This window comes from Daucus carota, chromosome 4 (genome assembly GCF_001625215.2).
Source record: "Daucus carota subsp. sativus chromosome 4, DH1 v3.0, whole genome shotgun sequence".
In the NCBI taxonomy this organism is placed as follows: Eukaryota; Viridiplantae; Streptophyta; class Magnoliopsida; order Apiales; family Apiaceae; genus Daucus; species Daucus carota.
This window is the reverse complement of record NC_030384.2, coordinates 36,009,323-36,031,197: the sequence shown is the minus strand read 5'-3', so window position 1 is coordinate 36,031,197 and position 21,875 is coordinate 36,009,323. Positions and strand designations below refer to the sequence as shown.

The window sequence follows — 21,875 nt, the reverse complement described above, 5'->3', positions numbered from 1 at the left end:
ATGATTTTTTTAATCCAAAATAAATATTTCCTACCAGCTTTAATTGTAGAATCATATAAATGGCACCGTCACAAAATTATTTTTATCTAATATATTTTAAAATTAATAAGCCGGATATTTGAATCCAAAATAAATATTTCCTACCAGTTTTAATTGCAGAATCATATAAATAGCATTGTCACAAAATTATTTTTATCTAATATATTTTAAAATTAGTAAGCCAAATTTAAATCATACTCCCTCCGTCCCACCAGGTTCTTTACGTTACTTTTTGGCACGCATTCTAAGGCTCCTATAAAGTATACTTACATTATATATATATTTTTCAAAAAAATCTTGAAAAAAAATTTGATGTCTAAATTTTTATTCAGAAAAAAAATAATTTTAAAAAATATTATTGACCTATCCTTTATAAGAGCCTCAAAATGCGTGCAAACAGTGAACGTAAACTACCTGGCGGGACGGAGGGAGTATTATATTAATTCTAATATAAAATACATTTATAAATATAATCTAATGGAAGTTGACGTCACATATTCTACTCAATATATATTAAAATTTGATAGAATAAATTTAATACTTTGGCATAATACATAAGAGAAAAGGAATGGTTTGATTACAATAGTTTATTTGAAGTCATTAATGACTGTGATTGGTGTATTTTATATTACATCGCCACTGTCGGATGATCCAACATGCGTAACCAGTTTTTTTTTTTTTTTTTACAGAAACAAGTCTAAAAAGTAGAACCTATATACTTTTACAATAGTTCTGACTTACAAACAAATCATAATTTCAAATTTTATTTAATTAAAAATTTTAATTTAGTATTTATAAATTAAATTCTTTCACACCACTTACAATATATTTAAAAAATTTATAAATAATTAAAAAGCTCCATATATTTAAAAAATTTATAAATAATTAAAAAGCTCCCGTGCCTTGCACGGCTATAAGCTAGTTAATAGAAAAGCTGCAGCGGTAAAAAACAGTAAAAATAGGTCTGAGACCAGTTATTTGAATCCCAAACAGACCTTTAACTCAGCCCTTTCTCTCATAAAATCCGGGGTTTCTGTCAACTAGGTAACTTCTTTCCCCCTTTTATTTCAATTCCGCAGATTAGGTTTCAATTTTATGAATAAGATCCTGTATGTATACTGTATGTGAATGCTCTAATTTGATAAAATTGCACATAATTGCATATGGTACTTGATCACACTGATTCATTTGCTGGCTCAATTATAATAGAGGTTGCAAATATCTAAGACCATTTTTAGTTATACATGTTTTTTCGTATGTAGCCGAATTGGATGGGTAGCGGAAAAAAGACGATTTGGAGCCATTTTGTTGACATTTAGGATGAGAAGTGTGTACTTTGTTATTTGAGAACTTTTAACTCCCAAGTCCGAGTTAATTAAGAAAAATTTATTTATAGATTAAGGATCTTGAAAACGGTTGATTTGAAAATAATCGGTCTTTACATTTTCAGTAACTGTTTAGTGTTCACTCTTGTTAGTGTGTCTGTGTGCACGTGCATGCTTTATCTTGAGAAATTGAAGCTCTCTATTGAGCCTTATTATATCATGGTTCTGTTAGCTTGATTTACGGGGGTGTATTCGATTGGGATTTTAATGGATTGTTTTTAGTCTATGGATTTTAATGGATTGTATGGGATTTTGATTTTGTGCGGATTCTTGATAAAATGTCGCAGAGTTGATGGGATTTAGGTACAATGCTTCAAAATCCCATTGATTTTGATGGGATTTCAAAAAACTTAAAATACACTGAAGAATGTCACAAAATCCATCATTTTATGAAATGAAAAAAAATCCATCAGCATTTGAATACCATCAGATTTTAATGGATTTTAAACAATCCCAATTGAATACCATCGGATTTTAAAGCATAATTTAAAATCTCAATTGAATACCACCAGATTTTGTAGCATAATTTAAAATCCCAATTGAATACCTCAAGATTTTAATGGATTTCAAACAATCCCAATCGAATACCCTCGGATTTCATGAATGCAGAAAAATGCTTTAAAATCCCAATCCAATACACCCCTCTTAAGCTAATTGTCTTTTGCTGGTCGTGATTTTTATCATGGTAGAGGGGAAATGAAGAAGGAAAAAGGGGTTGCATTTGGCAGTAGTGCTAGTAGCAGGGATTATGATGAATCTGAATACAAAGAAGAAGAGAAAATGAATATCCCAGCTGTCCGGTTCTCTACCCGAAACGCTTCCTCCAAATACGATTTCGTCAAGGTCCTTTTTCTTTTGTCTTTATATTTTTGTTTTTCATATTCTTTTATGTGCTCTCTGCCAGGTAACATGTCTTTATCATTGGTCTTGTAATAGTGATCTTTCAATGATTCAGGTGAAGGTGTGGCTAGGCGATAATGCCGATCATTACTACGTCCTCTCCAGATTTTTACTCAGCAGAATGCTGACTGTTACAAAGGTCCTTACTCCTTAATATCCTCTATCTTACATGGTTGCTTTGTCAATGTGCATACTTCATTATTTTTCAATGTTTAGTTTTGTTTTCTGCTGACATAATAACACATTTTGGCACCATAGTTTAGCTACATGCTGATAAACTAGCACGTCTTAGCAACATACTTATGCAGCTAGTTTGGTTGGCGGTTACAACTCCTTTTGGTGTAAATCCAGTACTTAGGCCTGTATACAGTTAAATTTTTACACACGTAGTAACATACATTGAAAATATGTGCACAAGTATAGGTTGTTTACCGTTGTAAAATTTAGTCTCATGGCTTTAATGTAATGGGTTTAGTTCTCTGGGCAACCTATTACTGTTGGGGCGAGCCAACCTTGTTAATAACAGGGTCCCTTGTCGGATGATCTATAAGTATTTAAGTGAATATTGAATAATGCGAAGATAGTTATGGATCATACATTAGATTGTTTAAAGTATTAATGTTATTATTGAGAATGAAGGATTGTCTGGAACTGCAAAGGCGCTCCTAAGGCTAGAGTGGTCAAAAGTTTGATTATCACTTCCCCTTACTCTATACTTCAAAATATCTCAACTATAAGACAAAAATCATGATGCGAAAAATAATTTTAGGTACTTAAACATTTCTCTGTTACTCTTTTTTATGACTTTGTTTAACATATGTATAATAACTTTAAAGGTTACAATGATTTATATATTTACGACAGTTTGTTTTTGAGATTATATATCTTATGGAAGATGGGGTTACTTACCAGCAAACCTCTATAATTGTGAACGTTTTCAATGTTCTAGCTTGGTTTTTTGTTAATTGAAATCACTTTGGTACTTTGGTTTTCCAGTTATGACTTTTGGTAATGTGCTGTATATAACAAAAAGATTTGCATTCAGTATATTTTTTTAATTCTATGCAATTTCCAAGCTTCAACAATTTTTCTGTGCAGATTCCCAATCACGTAGCCCTTAAAATTGCTCTTGAACTCAAAAAGCTACTCATAGACAACAGCCTTTTGGACGTGTATGTTATTTACTCGGCAATCTCTAATTTTTTGTTTCCCTCATTTGTTACATTTATTACTTAATGATTCCATGAATGTTATTTCATACGAAAAATATTTTGCAGCTCGCAGTCCGACCTTGAAGCTAATCTGTTTAAGGTATATCACTACGTGTTTCATTTTATCTCTTATTTTTTCCTTGCTCTTTTTTTTGTTTGTTCGATTATGGTTAAACTTTACTTTTACTTCCGCTCAGTGGATGCATGTTTCCTTGATTTGAAGCTTTAGCTTTTGTACTGAAATCTGTGATTCATTTTAGAAAATTGTAGTACCCTTTATAGTTTTCTTTTGATTTTATCGTACTTACCACAAGATGATGAAAAATGACAACAATGCTATAATCTTTATCATTATCTGTATATACGAATACAGATACAAACAGTCACCCGTTCCTTTTGTAGAAGAGCATGCCTGAAATTTTAGTCATTGTAGCAATAGCTTTTGCCAATCTTTGTATCTTGAAGCCTGTTAATTTGTCTCTCTTTACAGCTAATGGAGCGACGGGGTTATGGAGAGGAGTATATAAATCGTTACAAGATGATGACAAGGTGATTAAGTTTTCACTGGGTCCTCTGAGTTCATCTTTTGTGTAAATCTAGTTTACTCCACTATTTTACAAGTTCTGTCAAGTTAGAGCACCAATCAAATATAGTTTCAATCCTTAATCACAATCAACAACTTAGCTCACTTTAGCCTGCCACAGTCTAACCCAAAAAGTCACTGGTGAAAACTCAACATGTTTCAAGGTGGAAAGACCTCTTACCATTTGCAACTGTTGCTTTGAGAATTTCTTGTATGCTCTAAATGCCTCAACTTCAACTGGATACTTATGACTTTCTAGGTAGTAATGTTTTTTCATACATATGATTTGGCAAGTAATTCTTTCGGGTGCTGAGCTCTAATTTTTGGATCTGTTCGTGTAATGCATGTATGGTGCGTATTCTTATTTACAGCTTTCTACTTCACTTTCACGCGCTTCCAACAAGATAAATAAAAATTTATATATAATGCTCTTGTTGTAATTTGTATATATCGGTGTTGTAACTGAACAGGAGTACTTCTAAGCAACAAGTCATGAGGGGGTGCAACCAATTCTGTCATGTGTCGTTTCAAATAAGAATTAGTTTTTCACTGACTATATTTTAGATAAAATAAGAATGTGGGTGACAAAAAGGGAAAAGGTCATTAGATGCCAACTTTAATCCTCACGTACATTTTTCTGTCCTTTAGATTTCACCATCAAAGGGTGCCACTGGTTATCCTTGTGTGTGGAACTGCCTGTGTGGGAAAATCTACAATTGCAACCCAGCTCGCGCAAAGGCTAAACTTGCCCAATGTCTTGCAGGTTAAATTGTGTTACACTAATTGCTTTATCTGTTTCTTTAGGTTTATTGTGTTTCTAATTTTATTTTTTTTTCCTGAAAACATGCATTTGTCTCTAATATTGACTTTTATCGATGTGTATGATGTTACAGACAGGCATGGTGTATGAGCTGCTACGGACATCAACAGAGTATGTAACTAATTCAATCATTTTTTTAATGTCATTTGAAGTCTGATAGTGCAAAGCTGTTATTATCCAACTACAAGTATGGAAATCACTGTAGTACTATACATTCTGTAGTTCTGTATAGATTGGTTGATGATTATACATCAGTATTATTTTTTATTGACCAGGTTTTCTTAGGTAAAAAGTGAAATTTGATGAATCTTAATTTAGAGACAAGTTTTTGATGTAATACATGGTGGATTTGGGCAAAATTTATGAATCATGATTAGAGATTACTAGTATTGAGTCTCACTTATTGCTGAAATATTAATAATTTCTTTGTACATAATAATTTGAACATGGGGCATGTGAATGCTCAATAAATCTAGTTCTAGGATACGAATAAAACTCGTAAGATAATAAATTTCTGTTTGACCATAGTAAATTGGAGGTGCTGATGCGAGTTCTTTCAGTGTGAATTTTACCCTTGGTAATATTTCAAGTTTTCCAAATTATTTCTTCAATTTGTTTGTATGGATAGGATAGTTTCTACTTGCTTATCTAGTTATTAAACATAAGCTAATTTTGTTCTGCTCTTCCGATATTATCACAGTGCACCATTGTCTTCTTCCCCTGTATGGGCTCGACACTTCAGTACTCCAGAAGAACTAATTACTGAATTTTGTAGGGAATGTAGAATAGTTCGAAAAGGTATTCCACATGTCAGAAAGTTGATTTGTAACTCTTTTAATATATCTATGGAGCTTATAATAATTGTTTTTCAAATTGACTTGCCTTTTAGGTTTGGCGGGTGATTTGAAGAAAGCAATGAAAGATGGAAAACCAATTATCATTGAGGTGCAGAGAACGCCCTTTTCACGTATATAAAGTTTCTCTTCCCTCTTGGATTCCCTTTTTATCCTCTTTTTAAAACATATTTTTCCTTGCGGTATTTCTACCCAGTTATAGGTATCTTAATTTTTTTTAATCTTAGACTAAAAGCTACAATCGGATAACAGAACCAGGAATAGTCTACACTTCTTATAGCCTCACACCCATCCCGGATAGTGGCAGAATAAATTATTCTCATATATGGAAGGACTTCATCTGCTTTCCAACTTTTTTACTTTTTGTATTTGTATCAGATGGCTGAACATGGATATGTTTGAGTCAAAATACAAGAGCATTTATGTAATTCTTTAAAATGTGCCTCTCATTGTATCCTCCAGGCTGGATCTCCAACAATTTTCAAGTCCTTTGTTTAATTTTCTTCTCTGTCATAGTACTTTCCCTAAAACATATTGTGTATTTTTGTTGAGCCTAAAAGTTTGTTTGACTTGTTAATCCTGTCTTCATACTTAAGGTCGAATTTAATATTGTTCCTAATCGGCTTAGATATGCTACGATATTATGATGAAAGGGACCTCGCGATTGAAATTATTAACATAATATGAACATTTAAACCGGGTTAGAAGGGCTGTGTGATCCCAATCAGTAATAAGATTGAAGGTTCAGTTGTGGTGTGACAGAATATTATGTTCTGTAACTGTCGAACTTCCCCAGGAAGGACCACACTGTTGCATTGCGTCGCCTTGCTAGGAAACAATCACATAATAACATACTTTTAGAATTTGTGTTTTAAGAAGCAAGCGCCATGTCTAGTGATCTTATGTGCACACAGTAAGCTAAAGTAAATGCAGTTTTATTTTTTTTGAATTTTAGTAAAGTGAGCTCATCAACTGTTATTCTGAACCTCCCAGTGTCCTGTAATAGCTCATCCGCACTGTATGTTGTTGATGGCAGGGCATGCATTTAGATCCAAGTATATACCTAATGGACGACGAGAATAAAACACCAACAAACATATCAGCAAAATTGGATCAACAAAGATTTGTGGAGGCAGTTGAGAAAAATGCAGCGGAAGCTACTAATGATTCTATTGCTTCTGCTAGTTACAATGAGCACTTTCCTGCAGATGAACTGGATAAGGTTATTGATGGTTTGCAGTCGGTTGATATTGCTGAAAGTGCTTGTGATGACAAAGGTTGAATGCAACATGTATTTTCCTTTCCTTTTTTTTTTTTTGTTAGCATAATATCCAGCATACAAGATAACAATTAAATCTGATGATTTTGTTTTTGACCATATAGGTGAATCAACGCAAGATTTAGGGGTAGATAGGAACCCACTTGTGATGAAAGAAAAGTCAAGTGGTGCTGCTGCTGCACCAATAATTGTTCCTATAGTTTTAAAGATGGCTGAATTTGATCATAAGGTTGTTATAGTTCCATGAATCATGTTAATGTAGAATTAAATATATCTTCTTAGAAACTGCAGTGTTTCTAAACTATGTTCTATTTACAGGCATTACTAGAGGAGTGGATCTCTACACGTTCATTCAGTGACAATTATCCACTACAGGTATTAAGAATTAGTAAGCATTCTGTGGAGAACATCTACATGAGCAATAGATAGTGTCTTGAAATTTTAAGAAGTGCGTCCTTTATGCATCATATCACAATTGGTCCTAGGCGACCAAGAGAGCGCCTAAGGCGCCACTATGATAAGGGCACCAAAAAATTATGTGTAATATATTATAAGTTGTGAATATATATATAGGGGTGGGTTCTAGAGAGATCCCTCCTATACGAGAGAATGAGAGTACATTAATCTTAACAATTGATATATTTTTAAATTGATGGTCAAGATTTTTTCTTTTTTGACAGAATTGATGGTCAAGATTCATCATATGTAAATGTGTATTTATACAACTTTTTTGTTCGTTCAATCAAGCGTGCATGAAAAGATTCTTTCCTTGTATAAAGATTTTGTATATAATGATTTGTCTTTAAAGTTTCTAAATATATTTGATATTCATTCAGTGTGCTAATTATTTATATTTATTGTATAATATATACCATATTATACATATAGAATAAGGAGGTTTGTATTGGAGTAACACTCCACACACACACATATATATACATATACACATACATATGTACATATATATAAAATTGCATTTGAAGATAATAAAATGCATTTTTTTTGGTTTTAGTGTTTTATACAAGAGAAATGCTAGATACCCCAAATTTGTTTCCCAAAACTTTCCCCAAATGTTGAGTTGTCAATAATATGTGCATACATATGCGTCCCCAAATTAAAATTTGTCACGTGTTATGCCACATCATGTGGTAAACATTTGGGCAATTTATTTGGGGTACCTAGCGGCTAGCACTGCTCTTTATATAATTGGCATGAATGTGTGAATTGAATATGAATAAAAAAAGGGGCACCATTTTAAAATCTCGACTAGGGCACTCAAATCTCTAGGACCGGCCCGGAACATAGATGAATATATGTCAACTTAGTCCGAAAACTGAGAGGGGATAATGTGATAGGCTGATAGTGTTTATCTATCCTTCTTTTTATTGCAAAATAGAAGGCAACAAATTTTCTCATGTATGGTCGTACAACTACTAGCATGCAGAAAGAGTCTAAGAAAACTGATAAACTAGGGGGATATAGGCTATATATAATAAGCCCTTTATCTAGTGTATCATGTATGTAATGTAGTTGAGGCTGTTCTTTCTCCATAGTAATGGCTCAATGTATTAGTAACGACTAACGATTTGAATATCTTTTCCTTTTTCAGGACAAAGATAAGCTAATAAGCAACCTAAAAACCATTCAAGACTATCTTTGCTCATTTACGTCACAGGTATGCCTATTTTACCTGCTTCGAGTTGTATGAATTCGTCGAGTAATTACAAGCTTCATGTCGAGAAGTATATCCTGATTGTAGTATGTGCATGATGTTGTGTCCTTCAAACCCCCGTTCTATTTAGAGGTTCTTTTTTCAAGAACTAAACCAGTTATTTACTTCTTTCATTTCCAACTTTCTTGAACAGGGGCTAACAGTTGCTAACATATCAGCCACGACTTTTCCTCAGACTCTGGATTGGCTGCATAGTTACCTTCTTCAGGTATATTTTATTTTATCTTGGTTCAAAAGATAGTAATGGTGTCTTCTTAAAATGGGAGTATTCAATTATATAAGTGCTGGATTTTTTGTTAGTTTGCAAACCTTATGAAAGCACCTTTTCTGGAGGAAGATATGCACAAATTTTCAGTTCATCATGGCCCTTTACCATAGAACTTTCTAACCTAATTAGGATACATTTTTTCCCTTTTCAGTCATATATGGACTTGAGATAATTTTATTTTGTCATAGTTGTGTCATATTCATGCCAGGCTTTAGAGGTTGCTTAGGAGTTAGGCCCTCTAGTATGAACTGTTCTATAATGTGCAATTGCCATATATTTCACTTAAACAGTTGATCTTATATAGAAATTAGATATTAATATTGGGAAAAGTGAATCTTATTGTCAGGATACATTGCAGAAATATTGACAAAAGTGTGAGAATTTTATTTATGGATAAGTGATGTGTCATGACATGCTTTAGATTTTAGGTTTTTAAAATAAATGAGAAATGGCAAACAAGTGTTTCAAAAAAAATAAAGGAGCTTAAATGTTTCTAATCGAGCACAGTATAAGAACTGAGCCAAGTCAAGTGTACTCGTGAGCTCATTAATCAAATATTTATATACAACTTATCTACTATAAATTAGAAATAGTTTCATTAATCACCAAGTTCTTATAATAATTGAATTAAAACTTGAGCTGTCACAAGCTACTGGACTCAAATCACAGCCTTAATATCAAGAAAGACATGTAATCTGATTTCATTATACTATTAAAAAAATGAAAGGCTGAATCACACTATTACATGTGAAGCGGATAATTCAATATGAGCTTATTTATGATTAATTTGGAAGCTGACATCCAATTGATATGCCAAAACTGAAGAATGAATCATTGATGCTCAGAAAAAGGAGTATGACTGTCTGAGCTTTGTGACAAAAAGTCTATGCTAACGTTCATGGTGGATCACCTTTTCAATTTTTTCAAGGAGGTGACAGACCCAATAATATGTAAGAAGCTTTTGAAATGAGTGCAAATTTTCCTCGACAGATGCGAGAAAGTGATAGGTCTATTGAACCCTGCAATAATATGATAGTAATGGCCTGGGAGCCAAAAAAATTAAATTTAAATAAATAGTCTGTTAAATAGGTTAGGTTGAAACAAACACATAGCACTACCCATATAAGCGGGTATGTCGTATGTGGTAAGTACAAAAAGGGATATAGTTGCTTAAGGGGAAGGAAAAGAAGTTGTGAATAACATCTATAAATAGCTGGAGTGTATTTATGCAGAAAAAACATTAAACAATACAAAAATAATATCCTTTGAAGTTCTGAAAGAAAATACGACTCATGCTCTTTTATATGCATACTATACATTGATTCTAGTTCTCCACTTTCCTTCATGCTATATTAGTTTCTTTTGTCATAAATTTCTATGCAGTGTATTGAGCAAGGTACAACATCTGTTTCCACACCTCAAAGGCAGAATACAGGCTGAGGCATCATGTTATATCTACAGGTAAGTTATAAGACCGTATATGAAGGAAGTCTACAATTTTAGGAGAGAGCAAATAGAAAAGAATTTTTGGCCTGCAGATTTATGTTTAGTGGTTGCACAGTTGCATGTGTCTTAATCTTACATATTACTCCTATTAAAGCTCTCGTTGAGAATACCTTCAATTGTCGTGTTGTCGAGTTTTCACTAATTTTGTATGTTCTTAGCTAATACAGATGTAGTTTCTCAAAATTGATTGTTCTTAGCGATGCTATATATGTTTCCATCGTTTTCTGAAAATGCAATGTTTCTTCTATATAAGCCTGGCTATATGACGTCCGTGCATGTTGGTGCTGTGGTGGATCTGTGCTGCTGGATGTTTATTATATTGAATGCCGTTTGCTGCCCAAGAAGCTCAGCATTACTGTCTGACCTTGTACTGCTGTAATAACCGCCAAGTTCTTCTGTCTACTGAGGTGTGATTTCCAAAATGATTTGCAGCAAGTGGGTTTCTTTTTTTGAGAGGCTAAGTTATGCTGCTACAAAATCAATACAGCATAACTTAAATCTGGAAAGGCCTGTGATTAGAACTTGATGGATTAATATGTGAAATATCAAGTGTACTTGTGAAATATTTAATACAGGTAACAGAATATAATGCCTGCAATTACTTGGCTAATATAAATAAATAATGCCTGCAGATTTACCCAATTTTAGTTGAATTGGAGTTGCCAGTATATTTGTTCGTAAGGTACTACCATATGTGAAGGTCCATTGATCTATGTATTTCAGTCGTTGGGAATATAAACTCCTGTAGCTGAATTACACGACTTGCGAAAATATGTTTTTTTCAACTTGTGAGTCGATACACTGGCACTCCTTAATTTTTTGCATAGATTCTTTTTCTTTACAAAATGCCTTTTGCCTTGGCCGAGGATAAAAAAACAGAAAAGAACATTTGCGATCTCTGCATTGTATGCTAATGTGGGGGCAACCTATAGGGACGCATACCTTAGATTTCCGACCTCTACACAGTGTAGAGGTCGGAAATCTAAGGTATGCGTCCCCAGGCCTGTAAATGGATCGGATATCCGATCCGATCCGTGGTTAAATAAATGGATATGGATCCTTATTAAATAAATCCGATCTGCTAATAATTCGATCCGATAATAATCCGGGCCGATAAAGAATGGATATGGATATAGTCACGTCCGATCTGTTAATGATCCGATCTGATTCATGCTTAACTATATAATATATTTTATATTATATTATATTATTATTATTAATATATTACATAGAAAATAAAATTTTCTAAAAATATAAGACAAAATCCTAAATCATATTTTCTTATAACTGACCGCTCCTAATTTTTAACATGGCTCTCACTCTTGTCATCCGATTAATCTAATAATCACTCTTTTTTGTGTAGAGTGAGCATAAACACATGAGCTAACTCTTCCACTTAAAATCTCATCAATCACCTGATTCTGTATTTAAGACATATTTATCGACTTTAATCCTTATTAATAGAGGAGAGCACATCATAATTTGCTTCCTCCAAAAGTATTAAGCAACTTATTTATTATTTTTCTATTTACTTGATAAATTCTGTGTTGAAGTTTTTATCGGAACAACCAACAAAGTTTGTATCAAATACAGCTTTATTAGTTTTTTTTACATATTACGTTAAAATTCATGAATTAATATAGTTAGAAAATATCACTTTTTTTTCTGTATGAAAGTTAAAACATTATTCACGGTGAAAAAATATATTTCACAAATTTTAGCGGATCGGGGCTCCGATCCGATTATCCATGATCCGAATGGACCGGATATGGATTGACTTGTAAAATATCCGACCACTGATCCGATCCGATCTGAATCCCGATAAATTGATAAATTTAAATGGATTAGGATATGGATTTAGTTAGATCCGATCCGTTTACAGGCCTATCTACACATAATACCTTTAAAGTGATATTTTCACCACAAAATATCATTTTTAGGGGATCAGATTTTGAACTTCAGTTTGTTAGGATCACAATTCATCATTTTTTTAACCTGTAATTTCAGATATTCTAAAAAATATATAAATTTTCCTTTTTATATATAATGTTCAATACTATCATGTATAAGTTATAACTGCACCGGGTATAAGAGCAAGTCCAATAGGTTACCTATCCTATTACTTATAAATAATATAAAATAATGAGTGCTAGTATGTCTTAGTGATTTAGGTAATCTATTTTTAGTGTCTACTCCAATAGTAATCTCTATATTTGTTCTCCTAAGATTATTTTGATAATAAATTTGAGAGAGAGAATGAGAAAAGGAGAGAATAGACAAAGAAAGGAGAGAGATGATTATTTTATTCATAAATATTAAATAGGTAATGACTAGGGGTTACTTATAAATAGGTAATGACTAGGAGAATTAAGGATGTGCTAGTGATTTAGGATAACACTAGGATAGTGTTGGAGTGCATTTTTTTTGACACATTACCTAAATGTGAGTTTTGGACATCATATAGGTAACCTATTGGACTTGCTCTAAGTTACTAAGTTGTGGTTCTTGCAGCTCCCTTTCTTTTCTCTGAACATAAAACATGTAATGGTCTATTTTTGTACCACAAAATATGATATATTTTCAATCATGTTGCTTCTAATTTCAGATATTCTAAAAAATATATGAATGTTCCTTTTTATATATAATGTTAAATACTATTAACACCCCTGACCCCACCCCCACCCCCAACCAAAAAAAAAACTACCATTAAAATCGGTACAAGTGAAAACCCAAAAAAGCCACCCACTATCATTGGTATCAGAAAAACCATTTTGGTCTTACTTCCTCTTCTTTCTCTGTTAAATCTGGATACTGATACCAATCTCCTCCGGCCTTCCCCACAGGCATCGGAGGCCTGATGAAAATCTCAACTGGCTTTGGAACATGAATTCTCAAATGTAGCTCTTTTGCAACTTCAGTTTCTTCCAAATTTAGTTCGGATGATACACCCACTCCTTTACCTACAGGCTCAACGCAAATCCATCCAAGACCTGATATAGCCACATCACAAGCTGGCCTGCTTAGGCAGAATTAGAAAATTAGCTCAATAATCACAGTTCATATAATGCAAAAATCAATTAACATGCGATTAACAAAATTCTTAATACATACGACAGATATAAGCAATAGAGCCATGATTACAGTCCCAATAATAGGAAAACTAAGTACGGAAATCTCTATTGCTTGATATTCCATGGACTAGACTTTGTAGAATTCACGACATTCCTTGAATTACAAACCAGAAGCTTGGATTGGGCTGCTAAAAGTCTCAGTGATATGTACCTGTTTGCATCTTCAAAGTTTATTTGTAACTCGCGATGTGTTTCAAGTCCAGACCATTGATCAACTATTTGCTTTCCCGTTGGAGGAGTCAATAGAATTCCAATTTCTTTCTGCAATAGAAAAATGTTCCATTTTTTTGGTTTATGTACGGAGAAAAGAAAAACCAAAATTAACTTCCTAATCCTTCCAACCCTGTTTAAGAAAATATGGTGCATATATAGCCAGCAAACAAATGGACTCAATGAACAATAGCGCAGTGTATTCAATTCAATAAAGAGCCATTTCTTATAAATCACCACATCAAATTTTCTTTCCCTTCGAAGTCTGAATAGGCGATTCAGTTCAAGAAACAAATCTTGAAAGTACCATCACCCTTTCAGATATATTTAAAATAAAACCATCATCTTGATTCACTGAAAGGGCAAATAGTTTTTTCTGTGAGAGAATTATTTTTGGTATTAAAAATAAATATGCATATACTGGCAGTTAAACAAATGCAGGGATAACTCAGTGTTCAAACTTCTTAAATTATCCACTACTTCCATCTGATGTCTGACCAACAGAAGTAAAACTTTATATACTCTGAAATTCCGAGTAAAAGTAATGCCTTTGCATCATTCTACACGGGCACCAGACTCTACTATATCCATGTCCTTCTCAGCCAGAATCGAGTAAATAAATAACTAAAAAAAACTGGACAAGCCAATCCTGCATAATAATGTGCAAGAGCACTCTTAACCTGTTGGAATTATGATTCAAAATTGTAACTGAAAATATTAATTAGTTGATTATGTTTTAATGTCTCTTTAATTAGATAAGATTTGCAACTCCATAAACATATTATGTGGCACTAATCGTGCTTATGTGATTTGTATGAGCTCTATATAAAGAGCCTTTTGATTAATAAAATTACAAGCTTCCATGTCTCTCCTATAAGCTTTCACCTAATATGATATATATCTCCCTCTTGTATCTTAAAAAACCAACATAACCAAAAAATAAGGTGCCCTTTAAGTTTATTAGATAGGATATACGTCTCTTCTTTTTGAGGTGCTCTTGCAGTCTTTCCTGTTAGCAGTAAAGAACATACTAAGTCTTACCTTATAAAATTCATCTGCTTTACAAGTAGGTACAATGCAAGTTTTAACTGCCTTTGGCCCATAAAATGTTAAACATGTCTCAGGAAGGACCTGAAATCAGCATAAAACCATCCATTATTCATCATCGCACAACAAAGATGAGAAAGAGTGTGATAGACTACCTTCAAAACATCAATTCTAACAAGACCTCCCCAAAAAATGGAATACCCGTTCATGCCATTTGATATAATTACTTCAGGTGCCATGTCATTTGCAGGAACCTGAGCACTCTTGTCACAGACAACATACACTATTAACATCATACCTCCCAGATAAAGGAGTATAAGAGTAATAACTGAGACGAATCACGCATGTTTTTAAAAGCGCAGAATAAAAGTTTTCTTTCTCCACAAAACACTTACTGTAAGAGATTGCCCTCTGAGACGACTTCGAGGAGCAAGTAATGGTAGATCTTCTGAATGAACCACTGCAGCTTGCCTATGATGGAGATGAACTCCAGGGGTGTCGTATAATTTCTGAACCACAGAAAAATATTATCACGTAATAATATGTAATTAGAAGAATGATATATTTTCATATGAAGGAAAACAGGTAAACGGATGAATATAAATGATGAGGAGTTTTGGAATGAAGTTGCATGTTAGTAATATGTATAATTTATAAAGTGTTTAAAACCTTTAATAAACAAACTTTATCCACCAACCAACCAGCATGATCAATGGATTTGGACTTCAAATGTGCCAATTAAGTTAGGAAAAACACGTCGAACATGAAGTGTTTAGCCAAGGGCCAAGATATACAATACCAGGAACATCTAGTGTGGGACAATGGTTAACAATATCTTTAATTTGTGATAGAGATTAAATTAAAGATCACTAAGGTTATTATTGAAGTGACTGTCGCCAGAAGGCTAACTTTTTACAGTCTCGTTGAGTCTTAAAAAAAAGGCTTCCAGCATAAATGGGAAAAATGTCTGTCAGAATCCATATATAGACAACCAACTGAAGAAAAAGTCAATCTATTCTAGTGGTCCCAAAAGTGTAAATAACACATTGTTTTCTATTACAATGATATAGCTTGAACTAGGAATGAAAAACATCACATACCCCTCCTATGAAAGCATTAATTTCAATTGGACCCACAGTAGTTCCAGGGACAGCAGACTGAATTGGTTTGTATCTCCGTGCCATTGCAGCAACTGGATCTTTATACGATAGCATTTCTGTTTTACAGTGCGTTTATGTTTTTAGAGTAGGAATCAACAAACATATGAAACAACAAATAAACAAGTCGGAAGGTTCTTAAGAAAATCATGCATATGACAAATTAATGCTAATGTCAATTATGTCAATAAGTAAAAATCATGTTTCCTGTGCTGTCTTAATATTCCTCAAGCATTTACTAATCTGTAGACCCATTGCCTAATTACTTATGTTATAATGAGTAGGTGAGTATCTTAAGTTCCACAGCCTTCCTAGGTAGTAAGTTTAGCTACAACACTTATATATGAATGAAACGCAAGTCAAAGATAAATTTGGTGAAACAGAGGGTTTGGTCAGCTGATTGCATTTAAAATTCAAGCTGTATTGAAAACTTACTTAATAGAGCATTGATGAATGCTGACTTTCCAACATTAGCTGAACCCTGGCATGTAAACAACAAACCTTTATCTATAGCAGTCATAATGAGAGATTTTACAAAAACTAAGATGAACGATGCAACCAAAACAACAAATGTAGAGAACACGTGCGCAGATAGAGAGAACTAGATAATTGACGAACCAATTTTGGGTTGACACATGCACTTTCATCATATACTTTACAATATAGATAACTGGAAAACTGAACAATGCATATGAATACAGAAAGAAACACAACAATAAAAAAGAAAGCTTGAGAAAAATTATATAAGGCCAAATATATCCAATAAGCAAAAAACAGTTGATTCCTAGGTATAGATTCTCTAAAGGAGGGTTCGAGCCTTATTGTAAGCATGGTTGTATGAGTACCAGGTAGAGGAGGGTCCCTATCAAAACCCTACTTTCCTACCAAAAATATACATTTTTAAAATTAATGCCCTAGTAAAAGAAAAGTTGTGCATGGGATAGAGCTAATATGTGATTAAATTTCTGGCAAATACATTCATCAATACCTGATTACCTGAATAGTGTGATGGAGAATATCCATAAGAAACAATGCAACGATGCCTGGCATATCCGTGTAAAACATTAACATATAAAAGTCTCAGAGGACTTGCATCTATGTCTTGCCTAATTCTCGAATCAAACCAGTTCCAGCAACATGCAGACTAGGTGGCCATTGGTAATATATGAACTAGTACATGTCAAATGGTTAAGAAAGTAGAACCATACAGCTGTTTGTGTTCGAGTGAACCCTTTGGGTATTATCTTAATTTAGTTAATTTGTTTCAATAGGAATATATAATCTTAGTTGAGGGGCAATTTAGCATGATGGAGTCCAGCTGGCAGAGATAGGCCCTCAATGCTTATAACATATACACAAAGGTAACAGGTCAATGGTAAAACGTAAATGTCAACCTAAAATGAGAAAAGAGGGAAGAGGACCATATATGCAAAAGTAACAGTGAGAGAGAAGTCAGTTTTTTAGTCAAATTTTCCCCTCTATTAGGTAGGAGTCCTAGAGCACACAAGTGTCTAGCTTATCCTTTGTATTTCCTTCATCCGATTTTTCTTATATTATTATTCCAGTATTGAGTATTTGAGAGCTCATTCCAAATCTATCATTAAGCATCACTAGTGTTGTTCTATCAGCTGAACTTATTAGATCTATACCATATGAACCCATATAATTTCATTTGTTATAGACAAATAGGCCCTGAATTACAACTGCAGAGATAAGTTGAGCAACAAAAACAATTGGGAACAAGAAACGGAAAACCCTTCCTTTATCCACATTATTATCCACCAGGTGCAGTGGTGGTTGTTCTATAGTAATAATGTGAAGAATAATGTGCAAATATGGTGCACGAATTATACAATAAGCTGATCAGTTTGAAGCAGAGCCAATAGAGGAGCTTACTAACCAGTATATAAACATCCCGCCCCTGCAAAAAAAGGTACAGGGTACAATATATAAGTTGCAGAAAATGAAGGAAATGGTCAGATGAAAGTTTCCATGACTATAGCTCATATTTACCTTTTTCTCTTTCTGAATTTCTGATACAACTCCAGCAATTCCAACCAAAGACTTTGAACTTGTTAAATGGACACTAATGACACTGCAAGGAACAGCATTTATCTTATAATATAATCCATAACTCTTCTAAGCATTTAAAAGGTAGTCCCTGGTTCTCCAAAAAACAAAACACAGGTATAAATAGAACTTAAAATGACTTGCTAAGAATTTTTGATTGCTAAGGTTCATTAGTTGCATAAGGTAAAGCATGTCAATAGGACATAATCTTAAAACTAATGATAGTCTCATATATGGAGTCTTCTGTACCAAGCTATTCATATGCTTCACAGCTAGGACCATAAAAAGTTTATATTTTATTGATTATCTCAAAAGACAACTGAAAGGATGGCTAGAGATAGGATGATGGATAATACTAGCTACAGATCACTCCCTCAACAGTATCAACTATAAAAACTCCGAAATAGATCACCTCTCCTGAGTACCGATTGCATACAAAGCCAAGGGTCAAATAATTCTCATAGCAACTTTCCTGAGATTATATAGGCCGCTTCTACGCACAGTGGCGGCTAATATGCCTGTCGCATCAGCTTGTTGGCTGCTTGCTTTCACACCAAAATGGAACTAGTGCTCTATTGCCTTAATTTTAGCAATAATCAAACCCTAAGATGAACAAAAACTGTACTATACCTAACATGACTACTCTTTTAAAAATATTTCACAATTCACATACCTGGTATTACTAAACAGTATACCAATATGCATTTAATAAATGAACGGATAAGACTGACATAAGTGACATAGAGCGTACTGCTTACTTAAGTTTTTTCTTCATGGTAGCTTCCACAACCCAGTCACCAACACAATTAAAATCTGTTCCTTTGGGAAGGAGGTCAACCTTAAAGAAAGCGGGTAAAAAAATGAGCATCAGAAAAATAAATTAGAATGCATAGGCCACACCACCACAGCCAATATGCTTTGTTAACTAGTTCCAGATATCATTATCATGTACCTCTTGCATCACACACATGTTGTACAACAATAACAAACCGTATGAAATACCATGAACGCGCTAGATCTCCTAACCTAAACTTAGTGCCAGGAATCTCCCGCACCATTTGCATGTGTTCGATATAAAATTATTAAAAATGATCCTGAAGATCTATGCGGCTTGAGGCTTGAATAGTTAATTAAGATATAGAAGATATCCATATGGATTTCTGATCAAGTAAAATTATCACCTTTGTCACAACTAATATTATGGGATTAGCACCAGCAAGGTCACGCACACGAGCCAAGAAGCTTCCATTGAAGTCTACTATATCAACCTGCAGATTACTAATCATAAGAGAAAGTTCCCAAGTCTTTGAATCAGTTGAGGACATTAAATTAAAAAAACTTTAATGAGGACTACTAAGATTCAACATGCCGGGATAGTTGAATCTTTTTAGTGAAAAAGATTTTAATAAAGGATCTGCCATTCCCTAAACAGGGTATAGCCACTAACCTTCAATAGAGTAATATTATCATCTAATTTAAAGGCTCCTCCTTCCCTCAGTAGGGTACAATTACTATCCTATATTACAAATATGTTCAATCTGCTAAATTTTAGTAATACTTCTGTCTTTTTAAAGATTCAGTCGGTTCGATATGTTTAATCTTAGTGGTTACTGTTGAAGGTTTTACCTAAAACACAAAAACATCAATATTGCAATCATAGAGCAATGAGTGCTTGATATTAAACTTTCTAACAGCAGTGTTTGTACAAGAATAAGAATTGACATATTATCGATGCATGAGAAGGTAGGTGGATAGAACCCACATCCGCAGCGAGTCTGGAGGACACAAAAAAATGGTCATATTCATCAAATATTCATCAATTTACAAGATTCAAAATCTAATCGATATGATTTCCGATTGATAAGCAACTACTACCAGAGAGTGCAAATACACCTATTCTAAATAATAGAATCAAATATTTAGAAAATACCAAATTATATTCTGCTCCGCCACATTAATTATGACACATCTCTTACCAATTTGACAATCAAAGCTTTCTCATATCTCAAATGAGACAGCTTTTCACGGAGCTCCTCGGCTGTAACAAACTGCTTGCCACCAGCATAACCTCCATTGCCACCCACAGCAGTAATCATATGACCATGAGATAACAATTGGCACCTACCACAAAGAACCGTTCTAAGCTGATGGTGTTTCTTCTTCTGAAAAATCACCACAATAAGCCATATACCGCAAAACTTCAGAAATCAAACCAACACCATAGATACACACATACAGGTTATATATACCACATACAACAATAACACACTGTCAAGCATTATCATCAACTCTAAACGATATTTGTATCGGCATACCATAGTAGAAGGAAGGACCAGCACTTAAATTCCACTAAATTAACTTAAAACCGAATCATAATTAAAAATTCTAATTAGCAAGCAAGTACTTATTCCACATATTTGCTTTAAGGTTTGTAGCTCACATATTTAGTATCACACTCGACACAATTCTATTCATTTCTTCAATTCTCACATTATCATTTAAACTATCGCAACAGATAATAACAAAAATATTATGATTATGTCCAGTCAAATTCGATACCAGTTGATACATATCCGCATCGACATAACCAGGAGCATCGTTTTCAACCGTCTGCAAAGGAGCACCGCAGCCATAGCAACTATAGTCCACACCAGAGCCCTTACTCATTTTATCTCTCTTCTTTTTCTTAATCTTCTTAGTCTCCAACATCACTTTCGCGGAAGCTTCTAGAGCTTGCTGTCGTTCAAGGAAGATGTCTCCTCGGGTCGGAGCCGCGGCTCCGGACCCGCCGGGCTCAATTGTGGGCGTTGATTGAGAATGAGGCTTGTTTTGGTGTGAATTAGTGGAGTGGCAGGTGATGTAAAGAGGCTTGGGATTGTAGATGAAGAGATGTGTTGAGAAATTGGGGGGACTGAGGGGACGAAGAAATGGATAGAGAGGATAGAGAAAGAGGGTTTTAGGCGCCATTGATAGAGAGAACATAGACGGGAACTTGCTGTTAATTTAGTGCGATGGGGAGTTAATTCGCATGTTATTTGAAATTATAACGAAAATGGAATAAATAGTTGAGTTTGAGCATCTCTGCTCCACTCTTTATTTGTGCTCTTAACTTTGAGGAGGAAAAGTAAAAACATCTTCGATGTGTTTCTTGCAGTCTTACACCACTTTTTAAAATATAATATAATAATATAATATATGATTCCTAGTAAGTTAAACATTGAAAAAGATGACTAACTTCACTGTTTCTTTTTATATTTGCTCTCTATTCATGTAAGTGAGTGGGAAAAATGAAAAAAAAGTAATGTTGAAATTATATTCATATATAAAAAGTTAAAAAATGCTAAATGCTTGTTAAAACAGAGGAGAGATGATGAATTCTTAAATTTTTAAAGAGTTCCTAGATTATCTTGAATTTTTAAAGAGTTTATAACAATTTAAACGGAAAAATGATTTTAGGTTAGAAAATATAAGGATTATAAATTTTAAGTTGCAAACTGTAATAAAAAAAATATATGGATGCTAATGTGTGTTTGGGCCAAAATTAATGGTTATAAGTTACAACTCTAAATGGCAAGTAAAAGTAAGGAAAAACACTTAAATATCACAATTTTGAACTGAAATGTCTTAATTATCATATCATGAAAATATGTCCCACAATATCATGTTAAAACACAACATCATGT

At 33.6% G+C, this 21,875-nt stretch overlaps 2 protein-coding genes across 5 annotated transcripts; one reads left to right on the top strand and one right to left on the bottom strand.

The window, feature by feature from the left end:
* Positions 1-960: 960 nt before the first annotated feature.
* LOC135146718 (uncharacterized) lies at positions 961-11,219 on the top strand. 2 transcript variants are annotated; one of them, XM_064092315.1, is made up of 17 exons: positions 961-1,083; positions 2,114-2,267; positions 2,380-2,463; positions 3,423-3,496; positions 3,602-3,635; positions 4,026-4,084; positions 4,767-4,881; positions 5,012-5,049; positions 5,639-5,736; positions 5,828-5,883; positions 6,829-7,069; positions 7,176-7,300; positions 7,390-7,446; positions 8,681-8,746; positions 8,937-9,011; positions 10,455-10,532; positions 10,831-11,219. In XM_064092315.1, the coding sequence occupies exons 2-16, from the start codon at positions 2,121-2,123 to the stop codon at positions 10,509-10,511; spliced, it is 1,326 nt and encodes a 441-aa protein (XP_063948385.1). In that variant the 5' UTR covers positions 961-1,083; positions 2,114-2,120; the 3' UTR covers positions 10,512-10,532; positions 10,831-11,219. The 2 variants fall into 2 exon arrangements, with proteins under 2 accessions (XP_063948385.1, XP_063948386.1); XM_064092316.1 differs by lacking the exon at positions 961-1,083 and adding an exon at positions 1,120-1,148 and having other exon boundaries at positions 10,831-10,970.
* A 1,899-nt stretch (positions 11,220-13,118) lies between these two features.
* LOC108219256 (NO-associated protein 1, chloroplastic/mitochondrial) lies at positions 13,119-21,296 on the bottom strand. Of its 3 annotated transcripts, none has more exons than XM_064091941.1 (13): positions 20,752-21,205; positions 20,169-20,354; positions 19,374-19,460; positions 18,951-19,030; positions 18,136-18,217; positions 18,023-18,043; positions 16,558-16,603; positions 16,066-16,181; positions 15,361-15,474; positions 15,121-15,228; positions 14,960-15,049; positions 13,860-13,969; positions 13,119-13,593 (listed from the first exon to the last, which is right to left on the bottom strand). In XM_064091941.1, exons 1-13 carry the CDS (start codon positions 21,172-21,174, stop codon positions 13,335-13,337), a joined length of 1,722 nt encoding a protein of 573 aa, XP_063948011.1. In that variant the 5' UTR covers positions 21,175-21,205; the 3' UTR covers positions 13,119-13,334. The 3 variants fall into 3 exon arrangements, with proteins under 3 accessions (XP_063948011.1, XP_063948010.1, XP_063948012.1); XM_064091940.1 differs by having other exon boundaries at positions 13,264-13,593; positions 15,121-15,219; positions 20,752-21,295; XM_064091942.1 differs by lacking the exons at positions 13,119-13,593; positions 13,860-13,969 and adding an exon at positions 14,472-14,598 and having other exon boundaries at positions 14,852-15,049; positions 20,752-21,296.
* Positions 21,297-21,875: the final 579 nt, after the last annotated feature.